This window comes from Pogona vitticeps, chromosome 3 (genome assembly GCF_051106095.1).
Source record: "Pogona vitticeps strain Pit_001003342236 chromosome 3, PviZW2.1, whole genome shotgun sequence".
NCBI classification, from domain to species: Eukaryota; Metazoa; Chordata; class Lepidosauria; order Squamata; family Agamidae; genus Pogona; species Pogona vitticeps.
Genome location: NC_135785.1, coordinates 260,164,478 through 260,188,414, shown reverse-complemented (window position 1 = coordinate 260,188,414; position 23,937 = coordinate 260,164,478). Strand labels below are relative to the sequence as shown.

At 42.9% G+C, this 23,937-nt stretch overlaps 2 protein-coding genes across 4 annotated transcripts in view; one reads left to right on the top strand and one right to left on the bottom strand.

The window, feature by feature from the left end:
- The window catches only part of RSF1 (remodeling and spacing factor 1), a 76,531-nt gene extending 64,593 nt beyond the window's left edge, over nt 1-11,938 (bottom strand). Inside the window, exon 1 of the mRNA XM_020810939.3 lies at nt 11,710-11,938. Within this exon, the coding sequence (XP_020666598.3) occupies nt 11,710-11,923 (214 nt within the window). The 5' untranslated portion in view covers nt 11,924-11,938. The remainder of the gene's footprint in view (nt 1-11,709) is intronic.
- Nucleotides 11,939-12,254: 316 nt separating this feature from the next.
- AAMDC (adipogenesis associated Mth938 domain containing) lies at nt 12,255-23,496 on the top strand. 3 transcript variants are annotated; one of them, XM_072993476.2, is made up of 4 exons: nt 12,255-12,339; nt 18,656-18,827; nt 20,614-20,709; nt 22,024-23,496. In XM_072993476.2, the coding sequence occupies exons 2-4, from the start codon at nt 18,696-18,698 to the stop codon at nt 22,162-22,164; spliced, it is 369 nt and encodes a 122-aa protein (XP_072849577.1). In that variant the 5' UTR covers nt 12,255-12,339; nt 18,656-18,695; the 3' UTR covers nt 22,165-23,496. The 3 variants fall into 3 exon arrangements, with proteins under 3 accessions (XP_072849577.1, XP_072849575.1, XP_078246334.1); XM_072993474.2 differs by lacking the exon at nt 12,255-12,339 and adding an exon at nt 12,397-12,606; XM_078390208.1 differs by lacking the exon at nt 12,255-12,339 and adding an exon at nt 12,444-12,562.
- Nucleotides 23,497-23,937: the final 441 nt, after the last annotated feature.

The following is a 23,937-nucleotide window of genomic DNA, read 5'->3' as shown; positions in this document are numbered from 1 at the left end:
CTATCCCACAGAAAAGCTCAACTTTAAGTGACCAGCGACTGTTGGGAGAAGGGCTCACATCAATATAAAAGCAAAGAACATGGTTTATTAGCTTCAGATCTCCCTTTCTGAAAGCACTCTCAAGACAACCAAGAATCACGACATGACACTCATAATTATAGGAAGTTAATAGAGAACTGAGCAAATACAAGAATCATCCTGCAGAAAATGACCACTGAAAAAAATAGAATGGTAAGGTTTAGCCCTTTTCTGTTAAAATACGATCACAATGACGTCTACAACATCAGCGTTCCTTTTGACTTTTTATATTAACATAATGAGAAAACTGGAAGCATAGATCCTGAAGTTGAGGCTCCAATCCTTTGACCATCTCATGAGAAGAGAAGACTCCTTGGAAAAGACCCTGATGTTGGGAAAGTGTGAAGGCAAGAGGAGAAGGGGACGACAGAGGACGAGGTGGTTGGACAGTGTCATCAAAGCGACCAACATGAATTTGACCCAACTCTGGGAGGCAGTGGAAAACAGGAGGGCCCGGCGTGCTCTGGTCCATGGGGTCACAAAGAGTCAGACACGACTAAACAACTAAACAACAACAAATGAGAAAACAGGTCCCTGCCTTGAGGATCTTACAATGGGCTTACCCCAGGAGAGAGACAGGAAGGGAACAAAGAAAAGGGGAACCTATTAAAACGCAGCCACCATGACCCATATCATGCATTGTACACCCAAAGAGATCGTTTCGGCCCCAAGACCTCTAATCATTCACTTTACCGGATAAAACTGCAGCGCATTCCACGCCCGGCTCCAGGCCAGCGAGCCGAGCTTCTTACCCATTTAAAGTTTGAGAATAGGTTGAGAGCATTGTACACCCAACAGTGTGTTGCTTTTTTTGTTATTGTTGTTGCTTCGTTCTAGGAGATGTCCCATTCCTTCCTGGCCTTGCAATAATAGGTGAGGCTACCATTTTGGACAGGCAGCAGAACGATCTCCTGGTGGAGAAAGCTATGCATCAAAAGTTTAGGTTACATAAAGTCAACATCCTGATTGTGACCACACAACATGAATATACTTAGGGAACATAGTGCCAGCCCCACTACGCTACATGGGGCATAGGTAATATCACAAAGGGAAACAGGTAATGAAAGGACTAGAAGCTGAATGGGTTCAGATCCCCCTTTGGCCTGAGCAGAGATGGTATGCACGCTAACATTTGTGTTTTGCTTCAAGTGGCAAGAATTTCAGGCGGGCAATAAAAGAAAGTTATACTGTAATTCCCTGACCCAGCAAGGGATGGAAACCTTTTAACAGTATTAGTCACTATTTTATTTGTCTTGGCCTAGGGCTCAAACACAGCTCAGAACAGAAAGCGCTACAGTAAACTTGCACATAAAGCTAATGTTAAAATGACAGAAGGGACCAACATACACCAGCAAAACATTCTAATTTTTGCAGGTGGTGGTATTGCTATCACCAGTTAGCTGCCTTTGAAGCATTCAAGGCTCTGTGCAGTTAAAGAAAGCAACGCTCAAACACCAACAACAATGGAAAAGAATGCTAGAAAGAAAAAACAGAAATGATACATTTTGCATTGCTTTAGCCAGGCCAACAAAGATGCCGAACTGTAGTTATCAGGAGGAAGCTTTACAGAAATAGATGTGAAGGTTCTTACTGACAATCTTCACTCTAAATGAAACTGGATTTCCAAACAAGATGCAAGAAGATAATAGATGGCAAATGGAAGAGAGCATACAGAGAGGAAACCACGGTCCATGATGGATTATGAAAACTGACTCTATTCTACGGCTGAAATCCTGTTGCTTAGCACAGTAGGTTGCACTAGAGTATGCCCATTGAATCAGTGGGATTTGGTGAGCCAATTCCTCTGTGAGTTCCACTGAGTCACATGGATCTAAGTCACAAAGAGAGGGGGCCCATTTCAACCAATTGAACTAATGGAGGAGCTACTACACTAAGCAATAGAATTTCAGCCTACGTAAGCTCTTTTATTGCTTTCTTCCAGAATGGGTCCTGTGAGAGTCAATGGCTGATGCAAAAGAAAAATATCCTAGAGGTACACATACAGTGCTTCCCTACCACATGGACACACCTTCCAACATATTGGCCAGTTTTTGCAGTTTCAGTTAGCTTTGGGGCAATGGAAATACTTGCATATACATACACTCTGTCAACAGGGTTACAGTGCAGACTCTATCTGCAAGGCACAGTAGAGTGTTATTATATATTAATTACTTGAACAAAATCAATTATCAAATATTGCTTGGAAAAAAAAACCAAATATCAATTAATTAAACAATTTTTAAATATAATGGAATTACATTCTTACTTACTTAAAACTCATAAATATAAGCATTACTCACAGAACTTTAACAGAAAATAACCAATAGAAAAACAAAAAAACAAGAATCCAGAGGGAAACAGCAGACATATACAGTACTGTATACACATGCTGGATACCATTCTTAAGGGATTAAATATTAGCCAAGGTTTCTTAAGCAATTAGCAAATGTAACAATTTTGTTGTTATCTGCTGTAATTTTCCTTCCCAAGCAACCAGATCCACCATTTCAGAACAAGACTCAAAAGTAAAGTCTGTCATTCTCTACATTACCACACGGTGTTCCCCTGCTGTTTTCTTTAATCATTGTTGCTGTTTACAGGACCAGACTTCAAAAGAACTGAATGCCAAACAGGGGTCATAAATCAATAACAACAGCAACAACAGGTCTCTGTTATATAATAACTGCCATTATAATATGTTTTTATCGTTTCGATTGGCTGTGCTTGTTGTTTCTGCATCATCATCATCATCTCCATGGCCACAGACCTTGGTGAGGCAGAGGGACTTGCATGCTTCAGTGTGGTTGAGAGCTATGCTGAAGGGTCACCCCAGCCAGATATGTCTCACCTGAGAAGCCAGACCCACTGTATTCACCCATCATCAGTTATGATGAGACGGAATAAACAGAAATTCATACCTGATCAGTCATTGCATGGGTCAACAAGAACCACGTCAGATGCTATAGCCCCTGGGCATCTGGTGGCAAACTGGCTGCAGGGCTCAGCAGACCCTGTTGAGGAACTAGGACTGGCTGCTACAAAGCTACTAGAACAACATAAATACCAAATTTGGACTCTCGCCGAAAATCAAGAAATTATGAAATGTTATTTCGCGGCAAACCCAACAGCCCGTGGTTTTAAAAAAGAATGATGGAAATTTGGAAAATGAATCACCCAAGTAGTGACATAACTGAACAACGGTTAATGGACCAGAGAAGGTTTATCATCCGGAGTAAAGTGTTTTCAGAACTGAAATTGAAAGAACTAGAAAAGGTGGCAAAATCAATAAAAAGAACAACTATAATATGGAAGACAGATGGAGGGTAGAGGTAGACACAATAGTGGAAGAAAATGTAACAACAGAGGAACAACTTATGGAGCACCCCAAAAATTATGAGTTGACAGAATGGAAAAAATCACTGAGGGGAAGAACAGTAACCCAGATTAGCCAGAACACAGAATAACACAGAAAAACAATCTGCACAAATTACAAAGTAAACTGGTAAAAGATCTACTGAATGATGCAAATATAGTCATCAGAACAATCCCAATCAACACGCTAAAGGAAACAAACCAGTTCATGTATAGCACAGCTACCATAATAACCATGGAACTTGGTTACAAAATGCAAAAACCCCAGAAAACCCATGGCACCCCAAAATGGAAAATTCAGCTGGAAAGAAAAATAAACAAATTTTGTGCAGACATTAACAACTTAAAACACTTGAAATATTCAAAACTTAAAAACTAAAAAAAAAATCAAAGCCAGACTATGCAAAATGTATGACTTACAAAGGAAAACAATTATTGAAACTATGGAACAATTAAAACAACGGGTAACAGCTGCAGCAAAGAAAATTGAGAGATATGATAGATGCTTGAAACAATATAGAAAAAACACGCAATTTTGGAAAAACCAACAATTATTCTATACATCACTAGGAGAAAATGCACAGCAAAAGAAATTAGGCCCATATAAAGATGGTGCTCTAAAAATTTGGAAAGAAATGTGGGAAAGTTCAACTGGACAAACAAAACAGAAACTCAAGGAAAACAAATGGATGATGTTGTAATAACAACTGAAATGATTAAGAAGCAAGTGAAGGCTGTGAAAAATTGGAGTGCACCTGGTCCAGATGAGCTGCATGGATTTTGGTTAAAGCAACTAACAAGTATCCAACAACTATAGCAGTGCAAATTAACCACTTACTTCAACATTCTACAACTGAAGCCTGGATGACAACAGGCTGTGCATTTCAGATAATAAAAGATCATCAAAAGGGCAATGAACCCAGTAATTATCAACCAATTACATGCCTTCCAACAATGTTCACGCTCTTCACAGGGGTACTTGCAAGATCAATATATAAAACTCCCGATACCCAACTGAACAGAAAGGGAACTTTAAAAAGTCAAGAGGCACAAAAGATCAGCTACTTATTGATAAAATGAAGAAGATGCAAAACAAACCTTAATATGGCCCGGACAGACTATTAAAAGGCATTTGACTCATTGCCACACAGCTGGATTAACACCTGCCTAAAAATGTTTTGGATTAGTAAAATATTCAGGAGTTCCTCAACAAAAACAAGGAAACATGGAAAATCGTCTTAATGGCCCATGGTGAAGAAATTGGGGAAGTTAGCATCAAAATAGGAATATTTCAGGGGGATTCTTTGTCACCACTGCTGTTTAACATCTCACTAATCCCCATGACAATAATTTTAAATAAAACTGGAGTGGGCTACAATATTTCAGGATAAGCAAGAAAAATCAATCACCTCTTATGCATGGATGACCTAAAAAAGTATGCAAAAAGTTCCACAGAGATAGAATCACTGCTAAACACAGTGCAAATATTTAGTGATGATATCCAAATGAAATTTGGAATTGACAAATGTGCAGCTCTGTCTATACACCATGGCAAGATAAAAAAACTAGATGTAATAGTTAGAAAATGGCAATATTATAAAATCACTATCCAGTGATGAAACTTATAAATACTTCGGAATACTGGAAGCAGACAACACTGTGCATGCAAAAGTTAAATAACTGACATAAAGGGAATATATCAAAAGACTGGAAGGCCATACAGGCAAGCTCTACGGGGTGGGCAAAATGCGGCCCTCCAGATGTTGCTGAACTGCAACTCCCATAATTCCTAGCCCACACAGCCAACAGTGTGAGGAGAGTTGAGCCTAGCCCACACAGTGAGGAATGTTGGGATTTGCAGTTCTAACTGTGAAATGCAACCAAACACCACTGTCCCTTTATCTTTAGACTAGAAGATCCTTGCGCAAATGTTTAACCATGTTGTCTCTTTGTTCTAACTCTTAAGCTTGATGAAGTGGACATGTTTCATGAAAGCTTGCATTAAAATACAGTGGTGCCACAGTATAGCAGTTAGTCTTTAAGGCACCACAACGTCTTTTTCCAATTTAGAGATTTACTCATTGCAAATGAAATCATGTAGGCTGAAATCCCACACTGTGCTAATGTCAGAACCTTCTTTCCCTTCCTTTCCACCCTACAAACCTCTATGGTGCTGAAAACCTGCTCCAGTTCGTTTCTCGGGCCTGGGTGCAAATTTTTTAAAGAACTGGAGGCCTGAAGGAAACTTCCATCAGCTGACTCTTCCTTTTCTTTTCATTGGCACAAAACTGGATCCTATCCATAAACAAGCAGCAGTGTTACTGAAAAATGAAACCACAAAATTAGTAATTCAGAAAACTGAATGTGTAGTTTAGGAAGCAATCCATTCCCGCAAAGCAGGGACAAGACCCAGTTCTGTTTCATCAATAAAACGTGGGGTTGATGGCACTCTGGCAAAACACCAGAGTAGGTAAGACTTACGTTACTGTCAGAAGTGATTCCACCATTAAGAAGACATTAGAACATCAAAGCTGGCCTGAATATAGCCAATGCTTCTCAAAACACACCACTATACACAATACTGTATAGTTTAGGCCCACACAACGTCTAACCGGAATGATATTCGGACTTGCAACAGAAAAGTCTTTTGAATGTTCGTCACTCCTTGTTTACCCCAGCACCCGAAGCTCTGTGACAAAAAGTCGTGCAGAACTTAAACACTCACCCATTTGTGGAATCTGAATTGTCCAATAAAGATATTAACTACCCCTGTTTTAAGGTGACAGGAAATGGGCCCAGCCCCTTCAAAGTCACCTAGGACTCCCTTTCATTCCTTCATTTAAAATGTTTTTACTCCGCCTTTATCCTTAAAAGGACCCAAACCAGCATGTGTGACTAATCACACCTCTTCTAAAACAGGTAAAACATCTTGCCTGGGTTAACCCTCAGTCATTCAGGCAGAGGCCTGAGTATGGCTTGGAAATATACCTCACTATCATTAAAATATGTCTATTTGTTATAACATGTGATCTCTCCCAACTATGTGTCTTGGAGTTACTGTGCCTTCTCTGTTGATTGCTCACTAGAAGGTAAACCTGTACAATACATATTTAGTTTGTAGCCATGACTGCTATAGACCAATCATCATGTTCTGCCGTTCAAATATCCACTTGTCGCTCTTTCTATTTAAGGTCTGGCCTACTGAAATTTAAAAGTATAATGCCAGTGGTTTGAAGTGGCCTACATGGTAGACTAGGAGCTGGAGGGGGCTGCCACTCAGTCACAAAGTGGGCTATGGTGGGTTAGTCATTCTCTACTAAATGAAGAGGCTGTCAGGATTAAAAAAACAAAACAAAACAAAAAGACAAAAAAAAATATATCCAAGAGGGAATCATGTATTTTACTCTTGTCTTAGTAAAAAAAATCTTCTTCAGAGGATCAATCATATCAAGAATCTTAACCAGCAAAAGAACAAATGATCTCAGACACTTCTCTTTCACAAGAAATCTTACTACATCAATGGAATAAGTGAACTCAACTATCAGGAAATATAAACTATATTTATCTATAAGGGAACCTTTAATTATTATTTTCAAAGCTGTATGAGGAGTGTTTTGTTTTCTTTAAGCTCCCTGCATCAAGATGGACCACTTTAGTTCTTAAGAGACACATTTTGCTGCAAAATCCATACAGACTGATAAGATAGATATTCTGCATTCTCAAATCACCTGTTATTAACCATGTTCTTACATTTCTTGTTACAGGTATGTAGAATTTGAAAAACAGAAACAAAATGGCTGGGACAATAATTACCCTAACATCTATTGGGGTTTTCTTTGCCAAGAAGGCAATTTTGTCCCAACCAGTGTAATGTAGCTACAGTGTAGAAATGCTGGATCTCTTCAACAGGTCCATTGGAATTATAAGTGGCTTCAGGAAATAGAAGATAGGCGCATGGAAGCCTGACAACAGACACACCTCGAACCCTAATCCAACTAATAATCCTCAATACACTGAAATTCACATCGGGATCAGAAAATGGTCCACATTCATATAATGCAAGTTGTTTCTTATCCTTGTAAAATATTATGGATCTTATGACGCAGGATTTAGTCCATGAACCACGAGGCTCTACAGTTGGTAGAAGAGTGGGTCTAAAATAACACGAAACGTAAGATGTATGCCCTCTGACAAACACTTTAACTTTCACAACAGTAATAAGTTAAAAAAAATAAGTTCACACATTTCCTCTTCCTCTTCAGTTTCCTTTGTGGTTTCATCTGAAACATAAATCCTCTAAGGCAGAGACTTTTCCTCTTATTCTGTTAGGATACAAGCCAGATTAGGTGCCATGGACATGGATGTCACTAAATAGATGAGCAAACTAGCATTCCACTGCCTAATTACCAGTAAACTGCCACTTATGTACTGTACATACATACATAATCTGCACAGTAGCTTTCACAGAGACTTTAGCCCATCCTAAAAGCCATGAACAGACACATTAGTGAACTCATATCTAAACGATCTTGACCCAGCTGCCATTCCCAAATTGTTACCCTTTCCACCATTCCTATGCTACACTGAATGCAAAAACAGGAAGATGCGACAGCAGTTGTTGGAGGATGGTCCAGTTTAGGATTTGACACAACTCAAAGAGATGGAATTCAGGCAGTAGTTGCACTTCCCAAAATTAAAACTCACCCATCCCTACAGTTTAGTAGTTGTGCTAGTATGCCGCAATGTGTGATTTTTTTTGTTTCTATTGTGACAAAATATCTGAAAGACATTTACAACCCAATCCTATGACCATTTTCTTGGAACAAAGTCCCATCAACCACCATTGGGCTTTCTCTGCAGCTTCTATTACAAACCTATACTGTATATAGGTTCCTATAAATATGATTTTTCATGAAATATCCTGACAATTTTAGCTCTCGGGATTCCCAAGAAGAATGAACTAGTGAACAAGCAGTAAGTTTCTAGTGTAGATATGCTCTTAAAAATAAGGAGGGATACTATTACGTCCACCTGGCCTGAGACAGCCGTATTACGTATACATTTGTTATGAAAAATGACTTGAAGCAATATAGAATATAAAGCAAAAGCAAAGTGTGCTGCTTATATACCACCCCACAGTGCTTAAAGCTCTCATTGGGATGTTTACAATTTAATTATGCAGGCTAAACACTGCCTATTCCAAGTGAGGCAGGTACTCAATTTACCAACCTGGGAAAGGTGGAAGGTTGAGCCAACCCCAAGCTGTATACCTGACCCCGTTGGAATTGAACTCAGGTTGTGAACAGAGTCTTCGCTGAAGTACTGCAGAATAACTACAGTGATTTTGTGCTTCACAACAACAGATTGCAAAAAGCTAAGCAACTTTAGGTTATTTCTAAAAGAAAGATGAATGTAAATAACAATGCTGTACAATTCCAGACTGAAATAAAATATAAGCTAGGAGAATGAAATCTATAGGATAAGTGCCATATAAGTCAAGTGTTAAAACTGTTTTACATGCCCTGGTTAAATAAATATGAACTGAAAATACATTAAATCACAATGGGGAAAATCCCTAATGTATACAATCCCCAGAGAGCATGCAAAGAATATACTAGTGATGAAAACTTTAGAAGCAATGAAATGCTATTTACAAGATTATTGGAAATTACAGTTGTATGCCAGGCAACTTATTCAAGCAATTAAATTACTGCTTTAAGATTCAAATTATTGACTACTCACATTAAAAGCACTATCAACAAAGAAACTGACCACTGAGAATTTTCAGTCTTGTGGAATGTGCCAAAAAAAATCTCAGCAAAGAAAGTGAAGATACTATCCTATATCAGTCCCTATAATTTGGAGAGAGACCATTAGCAGTTATATTCTGTTATAGCCTTGTTGTGGTGGGAGACTGTGCTAGTCTTCAATAAAACAATGATCAGGGCATTTAAAGAGGAGAGATTGTTTGAAAAAAATACTGTTGAGTTCAAAGAGAAAATGTAAACACAACTTTTCTTTGATTCCTCAGCACTATTCCTAAAATAACAATGCCTAGCTTAACCCTCCCCTCCTTACCTGCTGGAGAAGCTCCTTCAAATCTGGCTAATCCCTAGAGCCCCACAAAAGTTTTCATAGACAGAGTAGGAGATGTTCTGTATAATAATACAAACACTGATTTTGAGCTGCTCTATGATTAGAAAGTTTTAGGGACTATGTGATCATACACCTTAAATCCTGTCATCTCTGCACATCTACAGCGAACGCCAGTATTCACATATAGGCACATATTATCAACAATAATCAGAAAAACATATATGCTCTCTGCCTATTCCTATACTTTTTGGTAATTTAGATATGAATTGCCAATACACATTAGGAAGCTAAGATCAGACTCTCCACCAACATCCATGTAGCCACAGAAATGTAGAAGAGGCAGCTGTGAACAAGGGAGAAAGTAAAGGGAGGGGAACTTCAGCTTTCATGGCCCACTCTATTGTCTGCAACTGTATTTAAAATTTACAAAATCAGCACTTAAATTTATCCATCATCTCTTAACAATAAAGGCATGTGTAATCTGTGTTGTGAACTCTTGGTTCCAATCATTTGTTTAAGAATAGATTATATATCACCTTGCAGATCAAATCAAGATCTGCCTAGTTCATCACACTTTTCAAGAGCCAAGCATCCAGTAAGTACCAAGTGGCTAATCAAAAATTAAACAGCCAGTGTTGGGCAGCAACCTAACTTCTGCCCGTAAAAACAAAACAAGATGGAATCTATTCCATTCCACCAAGGACTCTTCAACCTGCCAGCTCTGCTCTGATTCATCTTTGTAGTGAAGTAGTGAACCAGAAAGTAAACGGAGTAAATATTAGGGCACAGGTTTTGTTTCCTTTTTTAAAAAGCATCCACTAAACATGATGCAGACTGAAAAGAACAACAGGTGATGATTCAAAGTCCTCTCTGGGTTTTGTTTTTTTTTCCTGTGAAGCAGACAAAAATTAGAAAGAACTAAGAGCCTATCCTTACAGGGAGCCGAGAATGACAACAACAACAACAGACCAAAGAACAAGGGGGAGGTAGGATCTATACAACGGCTTTTCATGCAAGAAAGTCCTGTTAGGGAAAAAGCCAAGAGGATGCATAGCAACTGGGGGAACCACTTCCCACAAGGAAGTTTAGGAAGGACCCTCCTAAAAGAGATGGCGGGAACCATGATGGGAACGTTACCGGCAGAATAATGGGCACAGGAAGCAGGGAACCTAAAAAAAAAAAAAAAACCCTCAAAAGTGACTTTTCCACTCCATTTGCCCCTTTCTATCCCTTTCTTTTAAGGCAGAGATAGGGGCTGTTCACCAGATTACCAAGGGTCAGGCTCGAACTTGCAAGACAGGCATTCAGGTAAGGTCTTTCTGAGAGACCCCCGGGGAAATCCGTCTTTTCATCTTCTTTCCCCATCAAAACAGAAGTCTCATGCAAGAACAAGAAAAATAGGATTTACAGTACTGGCACTCTCCTTCCTTTCTTCCCTTCCTCTCCTCAGACCCGCACCTGAATTCTGCTGCCTGCCTCTCGGGGCAGAGATCCGGAGCCTTTTTGTTTTTTTGTCTTGGGGGTGGGTAGGTGGGCGTTGGACTCGATGGCCTTTCTACCTCTCTTATTCTAGAACTGTATACACTTTGTGGCGAGGACAGAAAATGCTCCACAGAGCCTTCCCCTTCCCTCCCCCTTTTCCCATCTCGGGAAAGGAAGAGTAAGAACGAGGAGGAGCCCCAAAGACAACTGGGGGGGAGGTGGGAAAGAGGGGGGGAGAGAAAGGGATGCACACCTCCCGCCCCCTCCTCTCTCTCTCCCCCCCCTCAATACACCCCAAGAAAGAGATTCTCTCTTAATGAGGGGGGGGGCGGGGAAGGGGGAAAGGGGGGGTCTCCCCATCTTGTGGGGGGAGGGGCCCATCAGCATGGAGGAGGGGAGTCGAAGCCCTGAGGAGCCCCACCGTTCAAAGGGATCGAGCCCCCCCTTCTCTCAAGTAGTCCCACAGGAAAGTGAAAGAAAAGTATGGAGTGAGGAGGGGGGGTAAAAAGAGAGTTTCCCTGCTGTGGGGATGGGACGAGGGGGAGGGTCTCCTTGTGAGGGGGGGCAGGATCCTAGGTCGTCGTAAGGCCCCCCCGTCCCGTTCCTAACCGCCGCCTGCCCGTGAGGGGTCTCTTGAGGGGAGGCGAGGGGAGGAAGGGAGGCCCGTTCCGCCGCGCTTACCCTGCTCTTCGGGCTCCTGCGGCGGCTGCAAGACTCGCTCCAGCTCCGGGAAGGGCAGCTCGGGCAGGTCGAGAAGAGCGCCGTACCGTTCCAGGAAGGAGCAGATGACGGCGAAGTTGGGCCACGAACCGGGGCAAGACGGGCCCCCACCGGACGGCGGGGCGGCAGGGGGAGGAGGAGGAGGGGATGGGGGAGCCGCTGCCGCAGCCGCCATCTTGGAACCTGAGAGGATGGATGGAGAAGGAGAAGGGAAACGGGCGGGGGGGGGCGGGGTGAGGAGGGCGACGGCGCAGGAGGAAGAGAGGGGGCGCTGTGGCGCGGGCGCCGGGCTCGCCGCTACCGTCCCGCCATGCAACGCGAGGAGAGGCGAGACGAGCCCGCGGAGGGAAAAGGAGAAGGGAAGGAAAGAGCGTCCCCGGCGCGGCGCTCTAGGCATCCGCTCGCCATCTCGTCGGCTTCCCTTGGTGGCTGATTGACACAGGAAACAAAACGAGGCCGCGATGGTGGTGATGGTGGGGGCCGGTGGGCGGGGCGATGGAGAGGCAAGGAGCCGGAGAGAAAAGAAGAGAGGCGCTTCGAGGGGCGGGGATAGAACGCCTCCTTCGCCAATCGCGGCGCCGCCTGCGAAAGGTGTGCGCTCGTCACAAAAAAAAAGGACCAGCCAAGCGGCTGTCAGTTCGGCCCCTCCAAAAAAGGGGGCGTGGTCGAGGGAGGGCGGGAGAGGGGGGGAAAGAGTCTTCCTCAGTGGGCGCGGGCCGCATCGGGACGTCGGTGGGAACCAATGGTGGGCGTCGGAGGGGGCGTGTCCTGATGAGGGGCGTGTCCCTTCCCAGGAGAGTGAAAAGAGAGCCAGGTGAGGGGCGGAGAGGGATCATTGCTTGCCAGGTCTCCGGACAGGTAAGTCGGGGGGGGAGCGGGAAAGGAGCTGGGGGTGCGCTTCTTAAGCGGGCAGCGCGTCCCTGGGAGGTCTAGGCTCTTCATTTTTTTTATTCTTCAGAAAAGAATAAAAATTAAATTTTATTCTAATTTAGAATAGAATAAATTAAATTTTATTCTAATTTTTATTTTTCAGAAAAGAATTAAATATTTAAAGTAAATTCGGGGAGGGAGAAAGCACCCGCAGCAGAAATCTTGCCCGGTTATATCCATTATATCTTCTTTTTTTCCCCTCCTTTCCTGTCCACCTGCTTTCCCTTCCATATTCTGCCCTCCCTGTTTCTATCTTCCTAACACCCCTGCGAGGTAGGCTAGGCTGAGAAAGAGTGCACTCGGTGAGCTTCAGGGCGGCGTTGGGATTTGAACCCAGCTCTTTGCAGTCCTAGGCCAACACGGCTCCTTATATCCGGCACTTAGCCTGTGCAAAAGTGCATGGATGTCATTTTATGTGTATCTGGTCCTTATTTTGTATCTGGTTGTACCAGGCTGTGGATTGCAGCCATTTCACTCGTGAGCAAATATGTTCATTAGGATTACACGGCGGGCCTTTTTGTAGCAAATGTTTTTTAATGTTAGAAGCACATTTCGGTGGCTTCTTTTTTAAAGATGAATAGATTCATCATGACATGCCCTTTCACAGTCCAGAGTCCGCTTTGTCAATTGCATGAAATGTTATCTGCCATGGTAACTCGACGCATGCGTCTGTCTGTCTGTCTGAACATATACCCCACCCATATAATGGACAAGCCACAACTCTGGACAGTTTCCAAGAAGATAATATAAATATTCAAACAGAATTAAGATAATAAACATGTAAAACCATAAAACCTCTAGTCAAGATTCAGGATGACAAACCGTGAGCCGGTGTAAAATTACTGCAGAATTAATATTACAGAGGGATGAGGCTTGTCTAACACATAGGTGTTAGCCATCTGAAGAAAATAAACTTGGAGTGGGAGAAGTGCGCTCATTAATTCTGCTTTGGAAGACAGTGTATTGTGGCAGCAGTGAAAAGAGGACCCATTGCCATGGGTCTGCCCTACATGACTGATGCTGGAGCATGCTAAAACGGAACTAAGAAGCATATTTTTTCAGGTCAGGTTGCTCAGAATCCGGAGGGGGGGGGTTGCTCTGTATTAACACAGCAACATATCTAAACCCTGCCCCACTCTTGTTCTTAATATTATATTACAAGTGTTTTATTTATTTAAAATATTTATACCACATCTTTCTCCTCAAGAGAACTCGAGGCAGCTTACGGTATTAAAGCAAACAATATTAAAAGCTCTAAAAGCTCGTATTTAAGACCCCTCTAAGGTAACCAGTTACTGAGAAAAATGCCTGCCTGGAGAGAAAGGTCTTTTTTGTCTGCTTGAGGAAGAGGGTTCCACGGCATGGGAGCAATGAGAAAGGAGGCCATCTCTCATGGCTTCACCAAACATACCTGTGAGGATGGTGGGAGTGAGAGAAAATAATATTGCCCTGTTTCTCCTTCCCCGATGATTAAACCTGGACAAGGTTATAAAAGGGAGAGGTGGGCTTTCAGGTCTCTTGGGCCTAAGTTGCTTAGGGCTTTATAGTTCAAAGCTACCACTTTGAATTGTGTCCAGAAAACAGACTGGGCTGTTGTAAAAGAGGACTTTCATGAGCCCTGTAATCAGCTCCAGTGAAAAATACAGTGGTGCCTTGCTTAACAATTGCCGCGTTAAACGACAAAACTGCTATATGATGACTGTTTTGCGATCGCAAAACAATGTTTTAATAGGCAAAATTCACTTCCCGACGATCGGTTCCTTGCTTTGGGAACCGATTCTTCGCATTACGACGTTTTTAAAACAGCTGATTGGCAGCTTCAAAATGGCCACCCGCTGTGTGAAATGGCTCCCCGCTGTGTTTTTGAACAGATTCCTCACTATACATGTACCAAAAATGGCCACCCCTATGGAGGATCTTCGCTGGACGATGAGTTTTTCAGCCCATTGGAACACATTGAATGGGTTTTCAATGCGTTTCAATGGGATTTTTTATTTCGCTTAACGAGGACTTCGCTCTACAACGATTTTGCTGGAACGTATTATCCTTGTTAAGTGAGGCACCACTGTATTACATTATTTTAGACCTGCTGGAAGTTTCTGAGCACTTTTCAAAGGCAGCCCCAGTAATCCAAATGGGACATCATGTAACTAAGGCATGTGTCGCTGTGGCCAGAGCAGATATCTCCAGGAACGGGTGCGACTGGTGTTCTCCTGGCCGTTGCCAAGACGTGGGCATCGAGGCTCATGGATGGATGGATCCAGGAGCAAATGCAAGCTGAGAACCTGTGTTTCCAGGAGAAAATAACTCCAACCAGCACAAATGGAGTCTGCTCTGATTTATTTGCCATTCTAATTGACCAGAAGCACCTCTACCTTTATCACACTGGCTTTTAGCCTTTTACCCTCCAGATGTCTTGGCTTTCAAACGGTTGCAGTCCTTTTCTAGCTGGGGCGTCTCGGAGCTGAAGACTCTTGGAGACCCAGAGGTTGAGAATTGTTCGCCTTTCACACAAAAGCAACCACAGCATTCATTGTGATGTGAGAATCCAAAAAGTGAAACTGAGCATGTGGATTTTACATCACTTGCCAAACTGTGGAGGGCCAAGTGACCACATATTCCACTGGCCCACTGTCACTATTACTGCTTTTCAGTAGGAATACTTTTGAGAAATGAATTGATCCTACCAAATGGTACAGTTTTGGGTTATTTGAGTCCTTCATGAGGGGTAATCTGGAAGTCCTGTTCCTGTCATCATAACTTGGTCCAGATACAGTAGTAGAGGAATAATTCTAATTGCCTCTGGAGACCTGAAGGACCTAAGATTATACAATGCATTTGATGAGAATCAAACGGTCATTTGGCGTGATTTTTGAATTTGGCACCTATTTCAAACAACAGCAGAAGGAATCAGAACTTCAGTGTGATAATCTGTCTGGAATTATTCATAACATCTAGAACCAGAAGAACATCTTGACCAGTTGTTTTGCCTTCATTATTAAATACAGATTTTCATGCATAAATTTGTTGATGTGCTTATTAAACTAAAAGACAAAGATTTTTGAATGACTCCATTAAATTCTGCTCTTTTGACTAGGGAATTGTGCTTTCTTCTATTGCACACTGCCCCAAGTGCCCCCTGATGGGGACATTAAGGGGTCTCGTTCATTAATTTGCTAGGTTAAAAAAGTAAAGGTTGCCCTTGACAATTGTCCAGTTGTGTCCGACTCTAGGGGGTGGTGCTCATCTCCGTTTCCAACCCATAGAGCTAGCGTTTGTTCGGAGACAATCACCCGTGGTCACGTGGCCAGCATGACTAGGCACAGAACGCTATTTACCTTCCTACCGAGGTGGTACCTATTTATCTACTCGCATTTTTGCATTTTGCATGCTTTTAAACTGCTAGGTTGGCAGGAGCTGGGACAAGCGACGGGAGCTCACTCCGTTGCGTGGATTCGATCTTACGACTGCAGGTCTTCTGACCTTGCAGCACAGAGGCTTCTGCGGTTTAATCCACAGCGCCGCCACGTCCTTCAATTTGCTAGGAAGGAGGGGAGAGAATAAAGAGCCACTTTTTTCCCTGCTGGGAGGGTGAAGAACGGTGGACAAATTCGGAACCTTAACACCAGTTGCTCTTGGTTTGACATTTTGAAGCAAAGTCTTGAAGTCCACTCTTGGCAACTTAGAGAAGAGTATCTACTGTCAACCAGCCTGCCACTGTGCCTTACTTGGGAGTGCGGTTGAAAGGTCTGCCTTACGTTATTTGATCCTTTATGTAGCTGTCAGCAGGCGTTCCTGATGGCTTTCCAGCAGGACAAGGAAATCTTTTAATCCAGAAACTGCTTTTATATATACCTACATCTATATATGAACAAGGAGAGAGTTGTGACTGAAGGGTTTCTTTTTTTAAAAAAAATATCATTGTAGCCTCATTCTATAGGATTTATTGGAAAATGTAAGCCATTTTAAAGAACTGTAGGGGTGTGTGATGTACCTCTCAGACTGAAAGGCCAGGCAGGGGAATGGCAACACAGTGTAGTGGGGCTATTACAGCAGCTGCTGAGTTCTGCCTTTTGAGAGCAACCGGAGGCTCTTGCTGTTTTGCTACTGAAAAAGAATGGCTGTTTTGGAAGTTGGGATCAGGAAGGAACAGTTGGAGATCCTTGAGCAGCTGCTGGCATTCAATGGAAGTGGGTTCTATACAAATTTCAGGCAGAGCGTGCTTCCAAATGGCATGCGAAATAGTACTCAGAGGAGTCAGCATTACAGCTTACCGCCTGCGTGGAGCCCAGCTTTGTTTAGCGATCCTTCTTTCTTAAGAAATTTGCCAAAATTTCGTGGCGTTTCAGAATGTTTGCACTTGAGTTTTCTTTGCTTCTACTCTTTGTGTTCCTTCTTCGCCAGCGGCCTTTCTGGATGTAGAAGGCAAGAAGGTACAGTATAAAAAAGGAGCATTTTCACCTTCTGTGTTTCCCTCTACCCGTTTTCTCTCCGTGGGCAGAAAAACCATCACCTTCACTATTCCTTTCACATATTTACATTAATCCTGGTAGGCAAGAATAAAGAAATACACATAAAGAAATACACTATTTCCATGCCCGATTCAAACAGTCACTTGGTATGGGTGCCCACGTTCTTCTTGTAGAACCATGTTACCTTTACGCCATCGAAAATCAACTAGTTTTAATTGGTTTAATTCCGTGGCGGAAATCCTGTAGCTTAGTGTAGGAAGTTGCAGCTGGCATAGACTCACTGAGTCAACAGAACTGATAGAGGAGTTGACTCATTGAATCTGCGGGCCTCCTCTAGTTGCAACTTACTACATTAAGCAACAAGATTTCAGCCACTGTGTAAAAATATTTGTCGAAAAAATAATGTAGGAATACTATAAATTTTAAAAACACACTCCTCCTCCTAACCCCACCTCCCATGTCTCTGCTTCTACTATTTTTCATTTCCTATGCCTAGATTTTGGGACTTTTGTTGTTTAGTCGTTAAGTCATGTCCGACTCTTTGTGACCCCATGGACCAGAGCACGCCAGGCCCTCCTGTCTTCCACGGCCTCCTGGAGTTGGATCAAATTCATGTTGGTTGCTTCCATTGCAATGTTCAGCCATCTCATCCTTACAAGGAAGAATTGAACATATTTAGCCTTGAGAAAAGAAGATAGATGGGTGATAGGATATCATTTTTCAAATATTTGAAAGGCTGTCACACAGAGGAGGGCAAGATCTATTCTCGATCATCCCAGAGTGCAGGACATGCAACCATGGGCTCAAGTTAAAGGAAGCCAGATTTCGGTTGAATATCAGGAAAAACTTCCTTACTGTTAGAGCAGCACGACAGTTGAACCAGTGACCTCGGGAGTTGGTGAGTGCTCCAACCCTGGAGGCCTTCAAGAGAAAACTTAGATCATCACCTGGCAGCTATGTTTTGATTATACTCCTGCACTGAGCAAGGGGTTGGACTAGATGGCCTCGTAGGCCCCTTCCCACTTCACTTTTCTATGATTCTACGACACCTGCTTAACCAAATGGGCCGTTGCCTTATTAAGATGGCTGCTTTAAAGGACAAAGAAGGAAAAGGTTGTTGTACGGGATAATAAATCATCTTTGTTCATAGGCCAGTACTCTACACCACTAGATAATTTAATCCAACTGTATCTATATATTCGCGAAGGCTTTCATGGCCGGGATCTAATGGTTGTTCTGGGTTTTTCGGGCTCTTTGGCCGTGTTCTGAAGGTGGTTCTTCCTGACGTTTCGCCGGTCTCTGTGGCCGGCATCTTCAGAGGACAGGTTGCTGTCCCCTGAAGATGCCGGCCACAGAGACTGGCGAAACATCAGGAAGAACAACCTTCAGAACACGGCCAAAGAGCCCGAAAAACCCACAACAACCAACTGTATCTCTTTGTATAATGTTTCAGTCACTAAGAACTCCCACTGCCTTAACTTGTTGGGGTTGTGGGGTGGGGGAAGGTTTCCTCTTCTTCTGTAGACCTCTAAACTCCATCTGAGAATGTCTTCTCCTGAAATCGCTTCCCTTTCCTGGGGCCGGATGACGGTCAAAGGCTGTTCCACCACGTATAAAGACTGCAAGGTGTGGCCAGGAGGCAGCAGAACCTGGGACTGGCGAGAAACAGGTACCAATGTGAGTGCTTTGGTTCTCAGCTTCTAAAAACTGGACTGTGTGATGGGAGAATAAGCACATTTGACTGTATGGCCAGTGTTGAAGCTCCCTGGTTATAGCCATGTTGTGAATAATGTCACATGGAGGAAGGGAGAGCTGTGGCCTAGATTATAGGAGGCGGCCAATGCAATTTTGGGATGCATTAACAGAAGATTACTCTCCACCTCTTGTGAGTTACTTTTCCCTCTCTATTCCACAGTGGTTAGGTCACATCTAGAGTCTTGTGTCCAGTTTTGGACACTACACTTCAGGAAGGATGCTAACAAATTGGAGCAAGTTCAGAGGAGGGCGGCAAGGATGATGATCAGGGGGCTGGAAACCAAGCCCTGTGAGGAAAGACTGAAAAAAAAACTGGGCATGTTTAGCCTTAAGAAAAGAAGACCAAAGGGAGATAGGATAGCACTTTTCAAATACTTGAAAGGTAGTCCTACAGAGGAGGGGCAGGATCTGTTCTCGATCTTCCCAGAGTGCAGGGCACACAACAATGGGTGCAATCTACAGGAAGGCAGATTTAGGCTGAACATCAGGAAAAACATCTTAACTGTTAGAGCAGTAGGACAAGGGACCCCATGACCTCGGGAGGTGTTGAGGACTCCAATGCTGTTTAAGAGAAAATTGGGCAATTATCTGTCAGATTTGCTTTGATTTAGATTCCAGCCTTGAGCAGGGGGTTGGACTCAAATGGCCTTATAGGCCCTTCCAATTCTATGAGAGGTGACCATTTTGCCATATGGAAAAATGAAAACTAAGCAACTGTTAAGTCCTACATAGCTCGGGCGTATACACACAATGCTATCCCTGTGTACAGAAAGATCTGTTTTTTAAAAAATATTCATAAGGCTTATACATTTGCACAATTTCTTACACCTGTCTCATGTGGCTGTTAATAACCTCAAAGCAGATTTTTGGGAAAGTACTTTTTTAGAAATAAGTGTTTGTGGATCGTACCTCCGAATAAATTTGTTATGCAATTGACCCTCCTAGACACAATACTCAATGAGTGCAAATCTAGATTATATGATACAGATTTTCTAAAGTTTTCTGATTCTTTCTCATACACCATACCGTAGGAAAGTGCTGAACAGATCTTTTTCCCTATTAAACTTTAAGCCATCTACAGTATTAAGCATTCTCATAACTGGACTTAGAAAGAACTGATATTTTCACACTGCTGGGGAAAATACCACAGAGAGATTCACAGAGTAATGTTCCTGTAATTTTCCTACAATTTCTAGGTTAGGCAAGAATTAATCTTCCTATCCTTTAGCATGAGAGGTAGAACTAATGTGCTCACGGATAGGGAGGTACAAAATGGCAGCCTTTATGTCTTGTTCTCTGCTGATGGATTCACAGCATCCTATAAAGCAGTGGTCCCCAACCTTGGGCCTCCAGATGTTCCTGGACTACAGCTCCCAGAAGCCTTCACCGCCACCTATACAGGCCGGGATTTCTGGGAGCTGAAGTCCAAGAACATCTGGAGGCCCAAGGTTGGGGACCACTGCATAAAGCATGGAGTAAAACCAGGAGTAGATTCATGGTATCTTCAACACTGGTATCCCCAGCCAACGCTGTTGTGCTATTTCTCACAAAACATACCCTGAGATGTTGCAAGAGGGGGTGTTGTGATACACTGTCTTCTTGTCACCCGAGTGACATTCAGTGAGGGTTTTTTTTGGTCATTTACAAAAAAGAAGAGTATTCCTCAACATGCAGAAACCATCCATGATTAACCTCTTCCCTCGAACAGCACGTCCCTGGTGTCCAGCCTGCAGACGTGGAAGAAGTTGTTCAGAAAGGCGCCAAGACGTTAGTGATTGGCCGTGGCATGAGCGAGGCCTTGCAGGTAGGTTTCGATGGTTTGGGTGAGTGAGCTTCATCACAGTTGTAACTGAGATGCTTGGTTTCCATCATAGGCAGAAGAAAACCTGGCAGTTCTTATTACTATTATGTGTTGCTTTACACCTGTTTCTCAGTCAGGAGTGCTCGTTTTCCCCTCCCGGAACAAGCATAGAATCCCTGGCTTATTGTAAAGAACACAAGCAACCCATTCAGTGCTTCAGCTTCTCAGTAGGCATCCTATCTCTGAGCAAAATGGGCAGTTGCCTAATTTTGTGCAAAAGATTGGCAGATTTATGCATAATATTATTCTTATCAGTGCAAGAACTCTGTTGAGAGTTCCAGGAAATTCCTCACTAGCAAGGGGAAGAATTTGGCATTTTCTTGCCCTCGCACATTGAAGTTAGAGAAGTGAAACTTTGCATCCCTCTTTTTAAATGAGGCAGGTGCTCTTTGATAGCAGTTTGTTGGAACTAATAGCAGGTGGTGAAAGTTCATATTTAGGTGCCTCATTTCCATGCATTAGGATCACTGAGAGATGAAATTAAACCTGCCGATAGTCAGCAATGCTGGAGGTCGATAAAACCCCCTTCCCACAGTCAAGTGTGTGGTAGTCCCCACCCATTAGCAGTCTATCAGATCCCAAAGAATTCTGCAGAGGCCAATGTGAGACCCCAAACCCTGAGTTAGAAAGGTTTCTGTCTCACGGCACCTGTTCCATTGAAGTAACAGGTAGCTGTGTGGTTAAAATACGAACGCAATACCTTTATGTTATTGTTTAGTCGTTAAGTCTTGCCCGACTCTTCGTGACCCCATGGACCAGAGCACGCCAGGCCCTCCTGTCTTCCACTGCCTCCCAGATACCTTTATATACCACTAAAATAATCACACAATCCATGAGCTTTTTTTTTTTTGTTAAAACCCCACTTCATCAGGACTGTACCAGTGTTAGGAATTTAGATGTTCATGGCATGATGGATTTTGCTAGGACATTTGCTCTTGGATGTAAAGTCTAAAAATCATCTGATTTGTGGTGGATTGTTCAACAGAGACATCATCTGTTTTCAGAGAGGGCTAAACCATGTTGAGGGTGCTCCATGGATGCAGAGGCGGTCTGGTCATATTTTAATAAATAAAGCTCTGATCATGCTGAAGATATACAAGGAGAATCTTTTTACAGCTCCATAGTAAATCTAGTTGCTGCTCCCTGTCATTGAGCCACTGGCCTGAATCAAGAAATCCTACTATTCAATGAGTCTGTCTCTTGCTGCTAGTGCTTGGATTTTAGCCCCAGCTGTTTTCTCTTCCTGCTTCTCTTAAGGTGCCGTCATCCACCGTGGACTACCTTAAGAAACACGGGATCGATGTGCTGGTCTTGCAGACAGAGATGGCCGTCAAGGAGTACAACGCACTAGCGGCCCAAGGGGCTAAAGTGGGTGGCGTCTTCCATTCCACTTGTTAGAGCATTTATGGACTGCTCCCGTTTTCCACCACCTCGTGCCTTAGGCTGAAAGGCTGAATGAAAGCGTTGCTTTGGATCGGTGCGTGGAGTCTGTGTTTCTCAGCTTATGCCATGTTTTGGGAAAAAAAACTCAGAAATAAAACCGCCTGCAAGTAGCACAGCAGGCCTGTGAGATCCAACAAAAATTAACAGTCCAATGATTTGGATGTTACGAGGTTGGAAGGGGATCTGTGGTCCTGTAGTACCACACCCCCAGAAGCATTCTCATCTCCTTGATTTCAATGAGATTTTGTCACACTGTGGATGAGGTTTCACCTAATGGCGATGAAAAATAAATTAAGGGGACACAAGACGCCCGTGTTGCTTCTGCTGCAGTCTTCTAACAAGGCTACCCCTCTGGAATTATCCACAATAACATGCGTGCTCACTCATATGCCGGTAGAAAGAAGAATCGGCATCGCATCCACCTCAAGGATCGTAGAGGAAGGAAGCACCTAACACTGTAACCTTATTCTTTCAAAATGTATTCCAGACCTTTTTGTGCCTGCCTCGCACAATCTGTCTTAACGACATCATATTTTTTATATTAAAAGCATCTTATAGGAGCATCTACAGAAATACAGCACAAAGAAAAAAGAATTGTCTTGCAGATTGTTATCAGAATACCCTGTCTAGCGAAAAAGACTGCTTACCATCTATAATAGGGAACAAAGCTTGGTCTGTGTTATGGCTTCAAGGTGATCAAACAAACTCCAGGGACTTCCATGGAAGCTAAGAAGACTCCAGAGGAATGTACCTTGAGGTGGTTTTGTTCCTTTATTTTAGTTAACAATTTGCCAATATATGCAGTTACATTTTCAGTCACTAGGGGGCAGGTATCCCTGACCTTATTTAAGGACGAGAGGTACAGTTAGATCTGAAATGTTTATTTTTCCACAAGACCTCTAGGCAGTCCTGTGGAAAAATGTTCTTTTTTTCCCAGGGTCACTGATCTATTCAAACAGTTAAAAGAGGGGGGAAATGTCTTTCTGCATATTAAGTTGATTGGGAGAAGAAGTAGAGAGTCAGCAGAAGGAAAATTTTCTGCAAGGAATGAGCACCAGAACGAAAGAAAAGAAAGAGTGGTGAGAAACAGACAGGGAGGAGAGAAGAAAAAGAAATCAGAGGTGGAAACTAAGCCGTTCTCAGCCTTTTGAAAGCTGCATAATTCTGCTAATTGCTTTTAAACCACGTGGAACGTACTAAGCTTTGTGCACATATTTAAGAAATATAAACTCAGCCGCCAAGCAAAGAGAAACGACAGAAAGAAAATAAGTAAAACTATAGCGCAAATTCTCTTCGTTACTGAATTTTTGTGATGACCGGCTTAATTGTTAACTGATGAGGGGGAAGGACCAGCTGGTTGCTGGTCTCTCTGCCAACCCAGGGGAGTTGGCCCTAGTGACTCATTTCGCCCTTTATGGTGCCCCAGTGAAACAATCAACCTTGATTAACTTTCCATGAAACAACCCAGTATTACTCTGAAACACTTAAATGCAAGAAGCCCTGGTTTGAATAGCGAGTTTTAAGCAAGACCATTCACTCTTAGGCTAGAATATAGCCTTCCCCGACAAGCTGTCTGATGAAATTGCTTCTCCCCTCTAGATGGGCTGAACAGATCCAACGTAAAATCAGTCAAAACCGCCTCTCTCGCTCCTCTGGCTCTATTATCCATTACACCCCACAACAAGAGAGAAATCTACTGTCACATCAGACAGCACAGAGCTGGCCGGG

Bases quoted from the DNA above. Each gene is read 5' to 3' on its own strand.
- AAMDC (XM_072993476.2), top strand. From the start codon at position 18,696: ATGTCTTCTCCTGAAATCGCTTCCCTTTCCTGGGGCCGGATGACGGTC. The intron at 18,828-20,613 runs GTGAGTGCTTTG...TCCCTCGAACAG, and splicing joins GGCGAGAAACAGGTACCAAT to CACGTCCCTGGTGTCCAGCC. The intron at 20,710-22,023 runs GTAGGTTTCGAT...GCTTCTCTTAAG, and splicing joins GCATGAGCGAGGCCTTGCAG to GTGCCGTCATCCACCGTGGA.